Below are 20,933 nucleotides of genomic sequence, written 5' to 3'. Positions count from 1 at the left end.
TAAGGGCATTAATCCTGTTTATACGGGCTCTACTCTGATAACCTTATTACTTCCCATAGGTAGTGGTGGTGGTTTAGTTGCTCAGTCATGTTCAACTCTTTGTGACCCCATGGACTGCAACATGCCAGGCTTCCCTGCCCTTCACTATCTCCTGGAGTTCGCTCAAACTGATGTCAGTGGAGTTGAGGTGCCATCCAACCATCCTACCTCCAGATACCATCACCTTGGGGATTAAAGCTTCAAAATAAGAGTCTGTGGGCGGGGGGAGGGGGGTGGCGGTTGGCACAAACATTCAGTCGTGGCAGTTCTGAGGCTAACAAAGTTAAAGGATTAGGTGATTAAGCAGAATAGAGCGCTAGCAACAGCATCTTCACAGGTGGGACCAGTAGAGTATATGAAGACTTTTGCATTTATAGAAAATCAGTCTGGTGATAAAGTGGTAGCCAGTCATTTGTATAGATTCATAACTCGATTAGTAAGTCATAGATATAAGTCAATAAATTTGAACTATAAAGAGAACTATTATGAATCTATACATAACATGAATTCTTCATAGCTCAAGAGAAACTGGATAGTAGTCTTATGATTTATTTTTTCCTTCCTCCTAGATTTAAACAGTCAAGTTAAATCAAGCTGGGTAATCATGGCAGAAGGTGGATTCGATCCCTGTGAATGTGTTTGCTCTCATGAACATGCGATGAGAAGGCTGATCAATCTGGTGAGATGAACAGGACAGTCCTCTTCAGAACTGAACTGTACCCCCTCTGTCTTATTTTTGGGAGAATGTTGGTTATTGGAAAATTTTCATCCAGTGGGCACTAAAAATTACTTCATAATGAAAATTCCACAGTAGTTTAAGTCATAATGGTTACAGTGCTTGCCAGCATTTCTTTTTTTGTTTTTCTGAGCATTTCTTTTACTAGAGATAAAAACAGATTGCTGTCTTCATTTATAGTAGATGTATGTTGGTGGAATTCACCATTGTGAGTGGTAAACACACATTTATGTAGACTTTTCTGTATTAATGCATATAGTTTTTGGTTATACAGAGCTCATTTACCTGATAAACTGTTAGGAAATCACACATCCTCTTATGATATAGTCCAAATCCTACTCTAAAAAATGGCATGACAATAAAGATTTCTATATAGATCATTTCCAAATCCAAAGCAATTATTTGATAGAGGCAGATTTCTGAACAGATTTTTGATAGGTTCTATTGGAGTATAGTGAGATTTCAGTTGTAGGTTTAAGACTTTCCTAGTCTATAACCTTAAACACAAGGTTATGCTTATGTATTATATAACTTACATATATATAATATATATATATACATTGTTTGTGTATTATACTTTATACTTTTTATGTACAAAAGGAAAGACTTCACTGTTACTAAAAATAAAATAAAATTGACCCTTGAACAACAAATGCTTGAACGAGTTTGAACACTGAGGGTCCATTTATGTGCAGAATTTTTTCAGTAGTAAATACTACATACAGTACTGCATGACGCAGTTGGTTGAATCTGAGGGTACAGGACTGCTTGTTGGGAGGAATTGCAGTACAGAGGGCCGACTATAAGTTAGATGTGGATTTTCAGCTGTATGGAGGGTTGGCGTCTCTAACCTCATTCAGAGGTCAACTGTATGTTATTATGTTATTGATTATAACATTTTGTTCATTTAGAATAGTCTTGTACAGGGCTGTATTATTATAGGCCAGTTATTACAGGCTGGTTCAAACATTTGAATACTTGAATTGTTGGTAGTTAATTAGCAAGTTTCCTGCCCACTCAGTGTACATGTAATCAGTGCACTGGTTATGAATGACACTCCTTTGAGAGTTAGCCTATACTAGGACTAGTGATCCTTAAAAATGCCTTAAGAGGGTAGAGATGAACTAGGAACTTAAAAATTGAATGAGACTTTCTTGAGTATAGAAATGTGGCAGTATCGTCTCTCTGCTAACCTTACATAAAACCAGATTAGTCTGAATAGCCCCTTCAGTCATGTCCGACTCTTTGCGACCGTATGGCCCATAGCCCACCAGGCTCCTCTTCTGTCCATGGGATTCTCCAGACGAGAATGCTGGAGTGGGTTGCTGAGCTCTCCTCCAGGAGATCTTCCTGACCCTGGGGTTGAACCAGAGCCTCTTCTGTCTCCTGCATCGATAGGCGTGTTCTTTACTGCTAGCGCCACACGGGAAGCGCCAGTCTGAGGAGAGATGATAAAAAGTACTGTCTGGGAATTCCATGGCAGTCCAGTGGTTAGGACTCCATGTTTTCACTTCAGTGGGCCGGGATTCATTCTCTGGTCTGCTAACTAAAATCCCATAAGCTGTGTGGCCCAGCAAAATAAATTAGTAAATAAATTTCTGCTGTTTATGTATAAAGTTTAAGCTGATAGTTTTAGTGTCTGAATTCAATCAAATATAAGGCAGACTCTTTTTGAATCACTGTGATGTTAGGAACAAAAGATAGACTTGTAATCTATTTGTAGTAAAATTTCTCAGGAGATTAGTTTTTAATCAGGATTACTACCTCTTTTTATTTTTTAGTATAATACTTTTTATTTTTAACACACTTTATTTTATTAGCTTTGCTGCTTTTTAAGAGTTGGCTAACACTAAGCCCTGCTCTTTAGGATTCCCTGTACACGCCTGTTCTCTTTAGTAGATTGTCAGGGAAGCCATGTTCAGCTTTTTTTATAATGAGCACAGTATTTCATGTTTGATGGTACATTGCTTATAGCAATCTTTGTTTGAAATAGTAATTTTGTGATAAAATTGACTACAAATTTTTAAAAGTCCACATCTCTTAGTGTGTGCTAGATATTTTCACATCACTATAAATTACTGATGAATGATCCACTTCTGTATAACATGCTGATAGTTTGATAGATGTTGAATTGTGGTTTTTAATTTTTATTTCATGTGTATTCTTTGATTTAAATTCAGAATCAAGCAGCATTTTGGGGTCATAACTACTCTTTGTTGGTATTTAGTTCAGTTCAGTCGCTCAGTCGTTTTGGTATTTAAGTGCTTTCTAAATATTTTTTCTAAAGAAGTGTCTTTAGAAATATGGTCTCTAAATTCAGAAATTCAAATATTTCTGAATAATACTACTTATAGTAATCAAAAGTTATAAGAAACCTAAATGTCAATTAGTAGAGCAGTGATTATATCATAGAAATTATATGATAAAATCTTGTTTGCAATAGTTGTATTTGAAAAATATTTAAAAACAAGGGAAATAATGTATGTTATATGAAATGGAAAAAAAAGATACACAAATGGCATTTAGTATGATCTTGCTTTAGTGTGCACACATACCTCATATATATGTGTGCATAGGAAGAAAGACTAGAAGAGAATACATCAAAATGTTAAAATTGGCAATCTCTGGATTGTAGAATATAGGGTGAGACTTCTCTTTTATAGTTTCCTGTATTTTCTGTGATAATAAATCTTATAATCAGAAAAAGGGTATCTAATGAAAGCTATCAATATTTTCATTTAAATGTTATCAGTATTCCTTTTGTAATACATTAGGCGTCTTTTCTACCTCTCTTGCATGTGTTATCTTCTACTTATACTTCACAGGATCCTTTTTGCACGGTACCTATTGTCTTATCGAGCTCAGACAGTAAAGCGTCTGCCTGCAATGCAGGAGACCTGGGTTCGATCCCTGGGTCAGGAAGAGCTCCTGGAGAAGGAAATGGCAATCCTCTCTAGTACTATTGCCTGGAAAATCCCATAGACAGAGGAGCCTGGTAGGCTACAGTCCATGGGGTGCTAAGAGTCAGACACGACTGAGTGACTTCATTTTCACTTACTGCCTTATTACCTTGTAGAACTCTTAACTCTACAGCCTATATTTTAAAAGCAGCTTATCTGCTTTTAATGTAATTTTCCTGTATTAGTTAAAGCTACCAGAATGTAGATGTCTGCACGCTCATGAAACTTACAGGTATAATAATACTGTTATAGTGTGATGACAGGGCAGAGATTCTTATTTTTTAAAAAACTGGATATTTCATCTTTGTAATAAAGTAACATCTCATTAATTTCAAGTCCTAATTTGGAACTTTGGTATTTTCAACTTCATGTATAATACAATTGGATTTTCTTGTAGGTTAGAATATTACCAGTTCATGAGAATTTAAAATGCTCATAGCAAATAAAAACTTGAAACTTGAGGATTTTAATGATTGGTAATGGTTAGCTCATTAGCTGTATGTTGCTAATGAGTTGCAGTTTTGTTTGGCCTAGTCTGTGGAAATAGGTGGGCTTTGCCAAGGAATATATTCAGCTTAGGAGCAGTTAAGATTTTACCATTAGTTCCTTTCCATTTTAATAAAGTTCTGTTCATTCACAATTTAAAACTAATTTATTTTCCTGATTTCGTAATTATATCAGTTGTAAGTTCTTCATTGTAAGTAACAGAAGTTCTAACAGATTTAAGCAGAAAAAAGACATATTAAAGAAGTATTATGTGGCTCACATTGAAGAGACTGGCATGGAAGATGGATAGGATCAAAGGGAATGTAAATACCACAGCGAGCCCATACTTTTAAAATTGGCCCAGCCAAAAAGCTGCTGCTCCTGAATTTCAGACTTTTGTATGTTTCACGGTTGATACACTATCTCCCTTTGGACAAATAGTAGACATTTTATACTTGATGTGTGCATAACTGGACTTTTCTTAGCCCCAACCTTATACTTCTGTCTTCTCTCTCTTTTTTGACTGCACCATGCGACATTCTAGTTCCCTGACCAGGGACTGAACCTGGGCCATAGCAGTGAAAGCACTGAGTCCTAATCATAGGACTGCCAGGCAACTCCCTGTCTTCTCCATTCACCCCATTATTCTGGCTGCTCAGGCAACAGTGTTTGCATCATCTTTTACTCTGTTCTTTCAACCCAATGGCTAATGCAGAAACCAGGGGTCAGTTTTAAAAAGTCCCTTTGGATCAACCTTAAAAGTATATATCCAGAATCCATCCCTTTCTTACACTTCCAGTGCAACACCCGAGTCTAACCTACACTGTCATTTTTGCCAGGATTATTGAAATTAGCCTTCTTGCCAGTCTCCTTGCTTCTCTCCTCTTGTCATCTCCATTCTCTTCAACTGTAGTCTCACTGCAGCAGCTGAAATGATTTATTTCTGTTAAGTCAGGTAATATACCTCCTTTACTCACAGTTATGCAGTAGCTCCCCCTTCAGGCATTTGTAGTAGAAAAAAAACTAGGGACTTCCCTGGCGGACCAGTGGTTAAAACTCTGCGCTCCCCACTGCAGGGGGCACAAGTTTTGCTTGTTTGGGGGACTAAGATCCTGCATGTCGTGCTGCGCAACTAAAAAAAAAAAAAACCCACAAAATTTATGTGGTCCTGTGTAATCTGTCCCCCATTACCCCACTGGTTCCTCTTTGCTAACTCAGTTCTCCCAGTTGCCACTCCTGAAAAATACAGGTCACATCCAAAGGATCAAGAGTCTAAATGACTTTAGAGTTTTCAACAGCAAAACCGGAAGGCAACAACACAATGACTTTAAATTCTGAAGGGAAATTATTATCAGTCCATCATTCTATATCCAACCAAACTGTCAATCAAATAGGGTCTTGAAAAGTTTTGCCTCATGTACTGTTTCTTTCACTGCTGGGCTCAGGTTTGATCCCTGGTTGGGGAATTAGGATCACACAAGTCACATGGCATGGCCAAGAATAAAAGACATGGAGGTAAATGCTAAAATAATCAGCTAAAAGTTGAAAGTCGTATGCCTCTGTGGAGGGGGAAATAGGAAGCGGTGAGGAAATGCTCTTTTGGAGAATAAACTGATAGAACAGTTTAAGTTGTTTACACGCATAACTAGTAAAAATTAAAACAAAGAGCAAAATCCTTACAAGTTCGTGAATACAAAAAGAAGATGCGACTTGTGGATAACTAATTATGTTGTGTGTCTTTCCCCCTCTATGGAATATAAAGTGCTACCAGGCAGAAACCAGGATTACTGCTTTTTAAAGGAAAGTGGAAGATATTCATGGGAGGGCTGCTAGTTGGGTATTAAGGACCAAGACAGAAGCCAGGGTAACCCCAGCCTCTATAGTGGATGTGAAATAGGAAGGAAAAAAAGGATGCCTGGTCCAAGAATGGAATGCACTAGTAAGCTTTAAAATGAAGGCTTCCCTACTTGGAACCTTGAGAGGTTCTCTAGGCTGCCTGCACGGGTCCCTGCAGTAGGAACTTGTCCCTGGACATGGGTCCCTCCAGTATTCTTGCCTGGAGAATCGCATGGACAGAGGAACCTGGTGGGGTACAGTACATGCAGGCTGCCTGCATGCTTCCTTGATAAGGGACACTGTTTGTGTCCCTAACTGCTTACCCAGCCTGCTGCTGCTGCTGCTGCTAAGTCGCTTCAGTCGTGTCTGACTCTGTGCAACCCCATAGACGGCCTCCTACCAGGCTCCTCTGTCCCTGGGATTCTCCAGGCAAGAACACTGGAATGGGTTGCCATTTCCTTCTCCAATGCATGAAAGTGAAAAAAGTGAAGTTGCTCAGTCGTGTCCAACTCTTAGTGACCTCATGGACTGCAGCCTACATTCATTAATGTAGTCCTCCAGCCTAGTCCTTCATTAATAAATATGAACAGAAAAACAAAGAGTTGAAGAAAACAGAAGTACTACAATGTGGTCACAGGTACAGCTACATTAGAAGACAAGAGGAAATAGATCCTTCTAATATGAAAAGTAATAATGGGGAGTTCCTTGGTGGCCCAGTGGGTTAAGAATCCACCTGCCAATGCTGGGGACATGGGTTTGATCCTTGGCAGGGGAATCAAGTTCCCATGAGCCACAGCTACTGATGCCCAGGTGCTCTAGAGCCTGTGCTGCTTAACAAGAGAAGCCACCACCACGAGAAGCCCAAGCACTGCAACTGGAGAGGAGTGCAGCAGTGAAGACCCAGTGCCGCCAAAAAACCAAAACAAGCCATGATAAATGTATAGCTATAAACACTGACCCATACAAGCAGGTTGTGCTTGTCTAAAGTACCACTGGCAACAGGATTTTTCTAAGTGGTAAAGTTACAAAGTCACCAAATTCTTGGTGGAGTTAAAAACAAAATTAATATCTTCCCTTGTCCAGTTAAATTCCTCAATAATTCTATGTCAAGTAAAAGCACCTCCAAAATAACTTTGTGTTACTCTTTGAAGTGGGCTTAGATTTTAGGCCCAGGTTTTTCACTTACATGAATATGTGGCAGGACCTTTGAAAGCTAGGGGGGATGCCATCCAGTCACAACAACCAAAGAGCTGCTTTGCAGATATCCAGATGCCCTAGTGCTGGCACGCTTGAGAACCTTTGGATAGGGGGAGAATTAGGGTTCATAAAAAAAAGGAAATCCAAATAAGCTGAAGGCAGACATGAAGAAAAGAAGCATGGTTAATAGAAAGCATAAAGTAAAATGTTATGTGTGAGTAGATTATACTCCCTTATTAAAAGAGACAGATTGGAGTTTTTAAGTGCTATTTACAGGGGAGATAGACACTGAAAACAAAATATTGTAGATAAGTGATAAACGAGTGGAGAGGGGGCAAGCTGTCCCCAAAGGATGTGGTATTAATCTCAGACAAAATAGACTCCAAAGCCAAAACAGTTGAACATAGGAATAATACTGTCGAAAGATAGAATCCATTGTGTTTGGAACAAGCTATTTATGTCCCAAACAACAGAGAATGCAAAAACTATTAGAAATGAAAGAAGCATATTTTGGAAGTGTCTGAGACATGTTAGTGAAAGCCATTGAGATGCCTTTGCAGGTTCAGGTTAGAGTGTGTGTAGGTCAGGTTTCCCCGGTGGTCTTGTGGTTAGAAATCCATCTGCTAGTGCAGGGGACTCAGGTTTGATCTCTGGTGGGGGAGGATCCCACATGGCACAGAGCAACTAGGCCCGTGTGCCACAACTACTGAAGCCCAGGCACTGGAGCCTGAGCTCTGCAAAGAGAAGTCCATGCACTACACAAGAGTCGCCCCCGACTTGGCACAACTAGAGAAAGGCTGCACACAGCAGCTAACACCCAGCCCAGCCTAAAATAAGTAAATCTTAATCGGCTGGTAAAGAATCCGTCTGCAATGCAGGAGACCTGGGTTTGATCCTTGTGCCGGGAAGATTCCCCTGGAGGAGAGCATGGCAACCCACTCCAGTATTCATACCTGGAGAATCCCCATAGACAGAGGAACCTGGGGGGCTACAGCCCATGGGGTGGCAAAGAGTTGGACACCACTGAGCAACTAAGCACAGCGCCCAAAAAGAAGAAAAAAATGTGTAGGTCAAGGTCAGTTCATTTCACTCGCTCAGTCTTGTCCGACTCTTTGCGACCCCATGAATCGCAGCACGCCAGGCCTCCCTGTCCATCACCAACTCCCGGAGTTCACTCAAACTCACGTCCATTGAGTCGGTGATGCCATCCAGCCATCTCATCCTCTGGCATCCCCTTCTCCTCCTGCCCCCAATCCCTCCCAGCATCAGGGTCTTTTCCAATGAGTCAGCTCTTCGCATGAGGTGGCCAAAGTACTGGAGTTTCAGCTTTAACATCATTCCTTCCAAAGAAATCCCAGGGCTGATCCCCTTCAGAATGGACTGGTTGGATCTCCTTGCAGTCCAAGGGACTCTCAAGAGTCTTCTCCAACACCACAGTTCAAAAGCATCAATTCTTCGGCGCTCAGCTTTCTCCATAGTCCAACTCTCACATCCATACATGACTACTGGAAAAACCATAGCCTTGATTAGACAGACCTTTGTTGGCAAAGTAATGTCTCTGCTTTTGAATATGCTGTCTAGGTTGGTCATAACTTTCCTTCCAAGGAGTAAGCGTCTTCTAATTTCATGGCTGCAGTGACCATCTGCAGTGGTTTTGGAGCCCCCCAAAATCAAGTCTGACACTGTTTCCACTGTTTCCCCATCTATTTCCCATGAAGTGATGGGATCAGATCCCATGATCTTTGTTTTCTGAATGTTGAGCTTTAAGCCAGCTTTTTCACTCTCCTCTTTCACTTTCATCAAGAGGCTTTTTAGTTCCTCTTCACTTTCTGCCATAACGGTGGTGTCCTCTGCATATTTGAGGTTATTGATATTTCTCCCGGCAATCTTGATTCCAGCTTGTGCTTCTTCCAGTCCAGCGTTTCTCATGATAACTTCTGCATAGAAGTTAAATAAGCAGGGTGACAGTATACAGCCTTGATGTACTCCTTTTCCTGTTTGGAACCAGTCTGTTGTTCCATGTCCAATTCTAACTGTTGCTTCCTGACCTGCATATAGGTTTCTCAAGAGGCAGGTCAGGTGGTCTGGTATTCCCATCTCTTTCAGAATTTTCCACAGTAGGTAAGGTAACATTTGTAAATGTGTGGAAGAGGATCTAAGGAATATATCTCAGATTCATAACAATGGTTATATTGGAGAGAGTTTGACAGGCATGTAGGCACTATTTTCAAAGCCATAGAAAGTCTCTGAAGCTGATCCTCCTTTTTAAAAAAAATAGTTTCATTTATTTATTTTTGGTTGAACTGAGTCTTCATTGCTGCGATGGTTTTTCTCTAGTGGTGAGCGGGGGCTACTTTTCTTGTGGTTTGCAGGCTTCTCATTGCAGTAGCTTCTCTTGTTGCAGAGAGGCGAGTAGGCTCAGTAGCTGCGGCTCCCAGACTGTAGAGCACAGCAGTTGCGGCACAAGCACTTACTTGCACTGTCTCCTGTGGGATCTTCCCGGATCAGGGATCAGACCATGTCTCCCGCCTTGGCAGGTAGATTCTTTACCACTGAGCCACCAGGGAAGCCCGCGGATTCTCCTTTTATAGAGGCGGACACTGAGGTACAGGGGTTTAGTCGCCTTTCCTAAGGGTTAAAGCTGACCAGCGAGTCGCAGAGGCACACCTGGGCTTGACATTTGGCTCTAACCCTGTGCTGTTTCTTCAGTATGGTGATCTGCTCTGCTCCCTGTGGGTTTCCGTCGGGTACCTTAAAAAGCACTGTATTTGTGATCAAGGGTGGGTGGGTAGAAGGGTAGGAGAAAAAGTGAAGACTCTTCACTGTACTCTTTTATCTTTTAAAACTATGTGAGTACATTACTTATTCAAGTACTTAACTTAGAAATAAAACTTTGTTAGTGTTTCAAAGGCATTATAAGCAGTATAGTTATATACAAAAATTAATTAGACTTTTCCCACTTAATAGTAAAGTTTTTCAAATGCACTGTTACAAAGAAAATATATTCTGCAATATTTACTAGCCTTTTAATAACTTTAAGAAGACTGTCTTATCTTCCCTTTGTTGATTTCTAAATTGGTAGAATTTTTCTCAAGTTAAATATATATATAAAATTAGGAAAACCGTGTATGTCTCCTAAGGCTAAATGGACATTAACAGCAATTCACACTCTGTACCACTGCCTCATTACTGCTGTGTAAGGTCTGATTATTTAACTGCTAAGCTGTACCAGTACAAAGAATATAAATCTGTTTTTTTGTGCATTTTATTGTACATTTCCAATAGGGCTTTTAAAGCAAATGACTATATCTCTGACTACATTCTCATAGGAGTGTTTCAAATGATATATTACAAACGGTGGTTCAGTGCAAGGCTGGTAAAACTGCAGTACAAAGAATGCCCATTTTGGGGTGCTCATGACAAAGCTTTGCTTACTCTACTGGCATGTTGCCTTAGGTTACACAAGTATCAGACTGTTCTTAATGCAGTTGTGTTTTGCCAGGTTCTGTTAATGTTCAGAAACATTAAAAATTGGAGGCATTATCTGTTGTTACTGATATCTTTCTATCCTAGCCTAATACTCTAATTAGAACTCTAATGCTTTACTCATTAGATACCGGCTAATAAGACTTAAAGAGGTGGATAGGAATATGCAGTAAATCCCTTTCAATTAGAATCAGGTATCTTTATCATGTTACATATAATTCTGTGTTTCATTACTTGATTTAATGGTGGTAATACATCTGTTGATAAATATTGGTTTTCACTGATGTAGTAGTAGAATGCTGTTAGATAGGTAGAAAGATGTCAACACAAAACCACAATCTAATTATAAATCATTCTTTTAAGTTGTATAATTTTTGTGTCTCGGAGGGTGTTTTTTTAAAGAGGTGTTTCCTTATAACTAGTATATCTAGCTTGTTTTGGTTTTTAAAAAATCACTTATATTTCCTTACAACCATAAAGATGGCCTGGAGAGAGGCTTTTTCCATTCCCACTGAAGCCACTTGCAGAATTATTCTGTTTTTATCCTCTTCTGCTGTCTTGTCACCTCCTTCTCCTATTTTCCTCCACTGGCTGTCTCTTGGCATACAGTTTCCTCTATTAACAATAGGAGTTCCAGAAGGAGAGAACAGATGGATTTAGAAATGTGAATTTAGATTATGTTTTGTGTTTTCCCTCTTCTGTTGTAACCTAAGATTTGGAATGCAGATAATTCCTTTTTTGTTTGTTGAGCTCTGTAGTTCAGCCCTTATCTAAACAGTGTACCTGAAACTTCAGCATCTTTAATTTACTTAAACTTGTTTCTGTATTAAAGTGCTATAGCATGTTCTCTGGGAGATCATTGGTCTGATTCCCCTTAAAAGCCTGAGTAAGTGAAGTCGCTCAGTCGTGTCTGACTCTTTGCAACCCCACGACTGTAGCTTACTAGGCTCCTCTGTCCATGGGATTTTCCAGGCAATAGTACTGGAATAGATTGCCATTTCCTTCTCCAGCGGATCTTCCCGACCCAGGGATCGAACCCGGGTCTCCTGCATTATAGACAGACACTTTACCGTCTGAGCCACCAGGGAAGTTTGACTGATGTCCACTGTACTTAAATAAATCACATTAAAGTAAGACCTGTTATTGGCCTGGAAGATGTATGCCTTAAAAGTTTAAGAAACTTCTCTACCCAGGAAATGTTATCTATTGCTAGTATCTTTTCCTCTTAATGTATTTTTTGTTAAATGTTTAATTACTGAAATAAAAAATATAGTAATATTCTTTCAAAAAAGCAATCAACATGTTAAAATAAGATCAAACTCCTCACTCACTTGTCTGTATCTGGCATAATACTACTTCCCTAGATGAATTTGGTATGCATTTTCCCAGATCTTTCTAACAAACATTTAGATACTATGATATATATATTTTATCCCCAATTTAATAATATTGAGCGTTTCCATGTTGTTATAAAGCCTTTGTAATAATATGGTTGACTTTTGGTTTTTACTTTAGTCAGTAAAGGAAATGTTCTGTATTTCCTTCTTTCAAATCTTAATATTTTTTATCAATATCATCTAGCCACTGGAAAACTAAATGGTCCTGTGATTTATGGTACAATTGAGTTTACCAATTGGAAAGTGTTGACCTTGAAAAAAGTCAGTTATTTTACCAGCAAAAATGGATTTATTTGGGAATAGCAGAGAATTGCAATTCAGGATAAGCAAGCCACAGTGAAAGTCATCGGCAAGTCCAAGGAACATTATTTTATAAAGAAAAAGGAGAAAGTTGGGAGGGGTCATTCTGAACAAAAGCCCATTGGAGAAAAGTGAGAGTTCAGGGTGATTATGGTTTCTCACTGGCTGAGTTTCTGGGGTAATCAGTTTCTTATAGGAGATACAACGTACATCTTGTTCTGTTGGGGCCTATAATTAATGACTCTTCTACTGAGGTCTGTAACAATTGATAAATCTTATAATTGGCATCAAATTGTACTGTGTGAGAGCTCTCCCTTCTGGCCTCATGGTTTTCCTTTGTTTTCACAGAAGGGGGGTTATATTTTATTTAAAAGATAACAGTAACTAGTACATGTCTTCATGGCCCAAAATTCAAGGAGTCCCAAGTATAGAAAGGGAAAAATAAGAATCTCCCTATGTTTGCCAGCCTCTCATTACCACTTTACTAATTATAAGCTATTCATAGTTTCTGTTATATTTCCATTGTTGCTGCTGCTGCTAAGTTGCTTCAGTCGTGTCCAACTCTGTGCAACCCCATAGATGGCAGCCCACCAGGCTCCCCCATCCCTGGGATCCTCCAGGCAAGAACACTGGAGTGGGTTGCCATTTCCTTCTCCAATGCATGAAAGTGAAATGTGAAAGTGAAGTCGCTTACTCATGTCCGACTCCTAGTGACTCCATGGACTGCAGCCCACCAGGCTCCTCTGTCCATGGGATTAGCCAGGCAAGAGTACTGGAGTGGGTTGCCATTGCCTTCTCCTTCCATTGTTAGGACTGTATAACAAATTACCCTAAAACTTAGTGGGATTAAAAAAACCTTTTAATTAAGTGAACGAACTCTGTGTCTGGAGTTCATACAGAGCACAGTGGAAATGGCTAGTGTGCTGCATAACGTCTGGGTTCTTAGCTGGAAGACTGAGAGGCTGGGAGCAGGAAGAGCATGGAAGGCTTGCTTACTCGCTGTCTGGCAGTTGATGCTGGCTGGTGGCTGAAACCCTGCCTAGCGCTGTCAGCCAGAACACCTACATGCGGCCCTTCATGTGGCTTCATGCCTTCCTCACAGCACAGTGGCGTGGTTCCAAGGGCAAGCATCCATCCCAGGGGAGGATGAGGAAGGGAAAGAAGCATGCAGTGGCTAGACACTTCTTGCAGCCTAGCCTAAGGTGTCACATATAACACTTCTGCCATACTTTTGGTTGTAGCAGTCCTGAACCCGCTCAGCTTCAAGAAGAGGGGCACTAGACTTCACCTCTTTTAAAAATTGAAGTATCATTAATAAACATTAGTTTCATGTGTATGATTTATATGTATTGGGAAATTACCATCACAGTAAGTCTAGTTAATAACACTTGTCACCATACACAGTTACAGTATGTGTATGTATGTATTGTATATACATAATTTTTCTAGTGATGAGAACTATTAAGATCTATGCTCTTAGCAACTTTCAAGTATGCATATGGTATTAACTAGAATCACTATGCTGTAAATTATCTCCCTATAACTTAATTATTTAATAACAGGAAGTGTACATTTTGTCCTCCTTCACCCATTTTGCTCACCTCCGACCCCCAAACCCCCCCACCTCTGGCAACCACCAATCTGTTCTGTGTATCTTTGAGCTCTCTTTTCTTGTTGTTTTAGTTCCGCATATGGTATTTGTCTTTCTGTTACTTATTTCACTTAGCATAGTTCCCTCAAGTTCCATTCATGTTGCCACAAAAGGCAAGATTTTGTTCTTTTTAAAGGCTGAATGATAATTCCACTATGTGTGTATGCACATCCTGGAGGAGGGCATGGCAACCCACTCCAGTATTCTTGCCTGGAGAATCCCATGGACAGAGGAGCTTGGTGGGCTACAGTCCATGGGATCTCAAGAGTCGGATGTGGCTTAGCTACTAAACAACAACTTTCGCATATTTGTATTTATTTTCGCCCTTCTTGCCTTTGCTTTTAGAGTCATCCAAAAACTCATCACCAAGACTAATGTCAGGGAGCTTACCACCTATGTTTGCTTCTAGGATTTTTGTGGTTTCAGGTCTTTAATTTATTTTGAGTTAATTTTAAACCATTTCTGAGTTAAGAGAACTAAATGTGATCAGAATGTGATCAGATATAATTAGATACTAGCTATCTCTTACTTGAGACATTGGGCTTCCTCAGTGGTGTGATTATGCAGGAATTCTTGAATGTAACTTTGTATTATGTCATTTCTTTAAAATTCTCATTCTGTAATTTGGCAATGTATATCAAAACTTAAAAACGTATGTACCTTCATTATAGCAGCTCTTCTCTATGTTCTAAAGAGATTAACCAGTATGTAAGAATGTTTTTATAGGAACATTCATAACATTGTTTTGCATATACAAATTTGGAAATGATGTATTTAAATGGAATGTGGTACAGTATTAAAAATTAAGTAGAGCTGGGTTTTGATAGTCTAAGGTTATTTCAAGCCATCCTTATTACTGAGAACTATATGAGGTCTGGTTAGGGAACACTAACCAACTGTTTAACCATTGATTTGAAAGTACATTTTTGCTGTTGGTTTTGGCATTTCACTTTTAAAAAAAAGTGATAACTATGAGCAGGCTTACTCACATAAACAGGCTGCCCTTTCCTGCATAATGCTATAATCTGAAAGCAAACTATGGGCCATGACCTGAGTTTTTTATTATACATTTTATATTTGATTTTATATATATCTTTTAATTCTCACCATGATATTAACGTTGATAATAGATTATAATTATTTCTTTTGTAGTTTGAAACTCTGCTTTAGAAAGTAACAGACACAGAATTTGAACCCAGATACCTCTGACTTTGAAGCTTCTTTTTTGAACCACTGTTCTGTATGACACTGTTTATCAGTCTGCAGGTAGATCTGTGCCTGGGAAAGAAGAGCACCTCCAATATACATGAGATTCTTGAGTAGACACAGAAAAATGGCAAATAAGTTCTTGTTTAGGTTCTGTGTTAGTTGCCCCAGGCTGCTTTAGCTCAACACCACAGACTGGGGGCCACAAACAATAGTTATTTCTCATGGTTCTGGAGGCACTGGGAAGTCCAAGATCAGGGTGCTGCCTGATTTAGTATCTGGTGGATTTGACTCTTTTCTTGGTTTTCAGATAGCCACCTTGCTGTATCCTCATGTGGCCCAGAGAGGCTGAGGGCTCTGCTCTCACCCTCTCATGAAGTGAAGTAAAGTGAAGTGAAGTTGCTCAGTCGTGTCTGACTGTTTGAGACCCCATGGACTGTAGCCTACCAGGCTCCTCCCTCCATGGGATTCTCCCTCCATGGGATTGTCCAGGCAAGACTACTGGAGTGGGTTGCCATTTCCTTCTCCAGGGGATCTTCCCGACCCAGGGATCGAACCCGGGTCTCCCACATTCCAGGCAAATGCTTAACCTCTGAGCCACCAGGAAAGCCTCTCACCGTCTTATAAGGACACTAATTCCATCAAGGTGGCTCCACTCTCATGACTTCATCTAAACTTCATCACCTCCCAAAGACCTCCACCCCCAAACTCCATCACACTGGGGATTCGGGCTTTAGTATATGAATTTGGAGGGATGGAGGGAATACGAACATCCATAGCAGATACCTTTTGATAATTCCAGAGAGAGATTTTCTGTTTTTCTTGTAATTTTTTTAAAGAATTTCTCCAAGCTAAGATTCCTCATAGAAGTTCCATTTATCTGCTTTTTTGCCATTGGAGTCTTCTCTTTGATCTATGTTTTTTTCCATCAGCCTCTGACTGCTAAGGTTCTATATCAGGCTTCCTAGATATCCTAAGAGACTATTTTAGGTTCTACATTTTCCCTAACATGAAATCTCGGTGCCAAGACTCTTACATTCTTTTAATCTCTGTTTTCTCCTTTTTTTTTTCCCAATGAAGAAAAACATTTATTCTAACCATACTATTTTGTCTCATCGATTTTGAAGCTAATTCACTTAAGGAACTTTACATGACCATCCTGGTTAGGTGGGGAAATCTAAATCTACTTTTAGTTCTTCCCTGGGATCCTGGGATCAGTGTTAGTTAGCAAAAGGGTTTACCTGGGGAGTAACCACTGGCTGTCAATAGTCCGCATGTGGTTCCCCCACTCCACTGCAATACAGAAAATATTTGGAGTTTGTGGCTCCATCCTGTAGTTACTGCTATGCCTGTTTCCCTTATATTAGTATCCTTTTTTTAGAAAATAAAAGTATAGTTAATTTACAATGTTCTGTTACTTTCTGTCATATACCGTGATTCAGTGTTATTCCATTATGGTTTATCACAGAATTTTGAATTTAGCTCCTTGTGCTATATATATAGTAGGACCTTGTTGTTTATTGATTTTCTTTTAATTATTTTGTTTTCACAAATGACTTCCTTTCGGAGTGGCCAAAATCAGCATCAGTAGTCCCACTGTATCCTTCAGATAAGTCAAGAGAAAACTGAGATGCACTGTAAATTAGACCTCTGTTTAAAGAGTTTTATCAAAGCAGTGAGATTCTCTTGTTTCACTAAACATGTTTTCTAATTCTTTAAAGACTATGTAGTTTACCAATCGCAAGTGTTTGAATCTGACGTACTGAATATATATCCCAACACACTGGTTTGGACAGAACATGTAAGTCCAGGACCAGAAATGTGGTCATGATGCTTTGGCACCTCATTATGCAGAGCCTGCAGCATCGTCTGCCTGTGAACATGTCGAGCGTAGGTAGCCAGCAACCTGTGGGAGACCAGCCGGGAGAGCAGGATGCAAGGCCAGCTCTCAGTGGGATGTCCCAAAGACTCGCTGCAGCTTGGACGGGAGATACAATGCTTCGGTCAGCCAGACTCAGTGAGTGAGAGTGTGTGTGTGTGTGTGTGTGTGGGTGTGTGGGTGTGTGCAGGCACTTTTTAACATTTTTATTAAAGCTGAAAGGGCTTCTTTCTGCAAGGCATGAGTTGTAATTTGACTTCCCACTTCTGGCTTCCCTTACCTAGAAAAAAATCAGTTCTAAACTGACATAGCTACCACCTAAAACTGACATAATTTCTATATTTGTCAATTGTATGTGAGTGAATTAATTTTCTAGAAATTTGTATAACAGGGCAAATTATACATTACTGTTTTTTATCATAGTCCCAAAAGGAAGCTTATTCCATGTAGTAATACCGAAAGGAACAGATCTCTTTTAGTGCTGAAGGAAAACATTGGGTATGTTAATCTTAGAGGCTATTAGGTAATTAGATATGGTCATTTTCACCTTACTCTGAATTTGCTTCGGTTCAATTGTATATCAGTTGTATATCAATTCACTGAAATATTTTGTAACCATTCAAAATTGTGGCTGGTTACACAATGTTTCAGTCTAATGATATGTTAATAAAAATTATGATACATTTTGTACATTGTAAAGTAAAATAGAATTGGGATTAAAAATCTCTACTTCAGAGTTAGTACTGGATATATTAGCTAACCTCCTCCAGACTCTAATTTCTTCATCTGTAAAGAAGGAATAATAGCCCCTGCCTCCTCTAGTGAGTGTGAGGATTATCTAAATTCTTAGTATAGTCCCTACCACATAAAAGTTCCTAGTAAATATTTGTTATTATACTGGTTGTAGTTATGTGTGATTTAGTCGCTCAGTCGTGTCCAACTCTGCATCCCCATGGACTGTAGCCTGCCAAGCTCCTCTCTCCCTGGGATTCTCCAGGCAAGAAAACTGGAGTGGGTTGCCATTCCCTTCTTCAGGGGATCTTTCCCACCCAAGGATTGAACCTGGATCTCCTGCACTGCAGGCAGATTCTTTACCAATTGAGCCACCAGGAACCCTGGTGATTGATTGTAATTATGTGAAACTATGCATATTTTAAGACTAGAAAACATGATAATTGTACTAGGCAGAGAATTAATCCACATTAATTCCTAAGTATTCCGTAATGTTTCTTGTATTATACTGTAATACAAATAATTATTAAATTATAATTTAAGGTAATATTTATAAATTCATATCATTAAAATATATTTGTATTTAAATGTACTTCTGATATGATAATAATAAGGTACTCCTATCCCACATTGATTAAACATATCAGTATCTGTTATTTATCTTAGAATTAGAGGCAGTCAGACTAATGCCATTAACAGCAAACTGTGCTGACTTGTGCATGTACAAAGAGCTTTTGGTTCTGAGGTTGACTAAATCCAGCAGCTAAATAGTATTGCTTGTATGCCCCAAACACAGTGGCCTTGTGGTTCCTCAACACCAACTCCCAGGTACCTTTTCATCCAGGGGCCTTTCCTAGTTGTTTATTCTGTCTGGAATTCCTGAATTCTCATGTCCTTGATCTTTACTGTTACTGTCGTGGAGATAGTCCCTTAAGTGTTCCTGCCTCTGTATGCATGATTTAAAGTGGCTACTGGATTGCCACTGTATGCCATCCTATTTTCATTCTCTCTGTGACTCTTTGACATTTTTATATTTCTTAGTTGTCTGATTTTCCCCACAAGACTGTATGATCTTTAAGAGTAGAAATTTTGTCCTTTTCACATCATATCATCAGTACCTGGAACTGTACTTGGCACATAGTAAGCATTTAGTAAACATTTTGAGTGCATAAGTGGATATAAATGATAGTTGCATTATAACTAGACATAATTAATGAGCATCTCACATTTTAAAATGAACATTTGTATATAGCTACACAAAAATATTTCTTTTTTCTTTTCTTTCATCGGTGTTTCCTAATGGCTTTACCTGATGTCATTGTAAGTAGTGTTGAATGATTTAAGGGCTAGATAGTAAATATTTTAGGCTTGGAGTCTCTATGGCAGCTACTAAACTCATCTGTTTTAGGAAAGCAACACAGATAATATGTAAACAAAGGGGTGTGGCTATGGTTCAGTAAAACTATTTATGAAAATAGGCCTCCAGCCTGCAGGTTGTAGATTGGTGACCTTGCTATAGACTACAAAACCACTGCAAGGGTGTGAGGTAAAACTCTGACCTGCCTCATCGCTGGAACATCAAAAAAGAACACAGTGAGCATCTTATCTGGTAGACCCACGTTGAAGCAGGAGGATGGGACTGATGCAGGCATGAAAAAGAAGCCTAGAGCGGGTGATGTGGCCCTCCTCTGAAGTAAATTTGTGAGGAAATGGATTTGGGGGCTTTTCACATGGAAATCATGTTATTTGTAGATGTTATTGAGCTCCTGTTAGCCAGCAAGTCAGACCTCAGGACAAGGACAGCAGTTCCAGTAGAGCTATAGCCAGAAGCCAGAGCCGGCATTTGAGTTACATAATGTACAAAGAACTGATAATTCATTGGTCATTTCAATCACAGCTGTAGGTTTGGGGATATGCTGTGTGGTTGCTAAATATTAAACCCACAGAAGTTCTTTTTACTCCTTATTTGATGTCTTAAGTGATTAGATAGTGCTTGTCCTATCCAGTGACACTTTTTACCTAATAAACCTTTATGTTTTTTTACACAATCTACTTAGAGGTGGAGGAGGAGTAATAGGAAAAGATACATATGCTTATAAAAGCGTAAGGACATCTCTAGTGAGATTCACAAGAAGCCCTGAGTTTTGTGGAGGCTTACTTTGCCAACAAAGGTCCGTCTAGTCAAGGCTATGTTTTTTCCAGTGGTCATGTATGGATATGAGAGTTGGACTGTGAAGAAAGCTGAGTGCTGAAGAATTGATGCTTTTGAACTGTGGTGTTGGAGAAGACTCTTGAGAGTCCCTTGGACTGCAAGGAGATCCAACCAGTCCATCCTGAAGGAGATCAGTCCTGGGTGTTCTTTGGAAGGAATGATGCTAAAGCTGAAACTCCAATACTTTGGCCACCTCATGCGAAGAGTTGACTCACTGGAAAAGACTCTAATGCTGGGAGGGATTGGGGGCAGGAGGAGAAGGGGACAACAGAGGATGAGATGGCTGGATGGCATCACTGACCCGATGGACGTGAGTCTGAGCATGCTGCAATTCATGGGGTCACAAAGAGTCGGACACAACTGAGTGACTGAACTGAACTGAAGGTTAGGAGAGAGAGAATTACCATGCACAGAATATCTTTTTGTACTTTTGAATTTTGTACTGTGTATACATATTACTTATTGGGAAAAAATTAATATAAACTTAAATAGAATATACACAAAGTAGGAAATTCATTAGGTCTGATTTGTGACCCAAGGGCTAGAAGTCTTTTTTTCAATTTCTTTAGAATGTATAATTTGTTTACAGTATTAACTGTAGTCACCATGCTGTACATTACATACCCATAACTTACTGATTTTTTTTTTTAACTAGACATTTGCACCTTTTGACCTCCTTCACCCATTTTGCCCACCCTTCTCCCCCTGCCTCAGGCTGCCACCAGTCTCTTCTCTATATTCATGAGATTTTTGTTTTTAGATTCCACATATAAGTGAGATCATACAGTATTTATCTTTTTCTGACTTACTTCACTT

General features: G+C 39.4%; 1 protein-coding gene across 1 annotated transcript in view; it reads left to right on the top strand.

Moving 5' to 3' along the window:
• SMIM14 (small integral membrane protein 14) overlaps positions 1-20,933 on the top strand; it is a 68,401-nt gene that overhangs the window by 30,042 nt on the left and 17,426 nt on the right. Inside the window, exon 2 of the mRNA XM_040238048.1 lies at positions 609-718. Within this exon, the coding sequence (XP_040093982.1) occupies positions 644-718 (75 nt within the window). The 5' untranslated portion in view covers positions 609-643. The remainder of the gene's footprint in view (positions 1-608; positions 719-20,933) is intronic.

This window comes from Oryx dammah, unplaced genomic scaffold, assembly GCF_014754425.2.
Source record: "Oryx dammah isolate SB20612 unplaced genomic scaffold, SCBI_Odam_1.1 HiC_scaffold_3, whole genome shotgun sequence".
NCBI classification, from domain to species: Eukaryota; Metazoa; Chordata; class Mammalia; order Artiodactyla; family Bovidae; genus Oryx; species Oryx dammah.
This window is presented reverse-complemented; position numbering and strand designations above follow the sequence as displayed.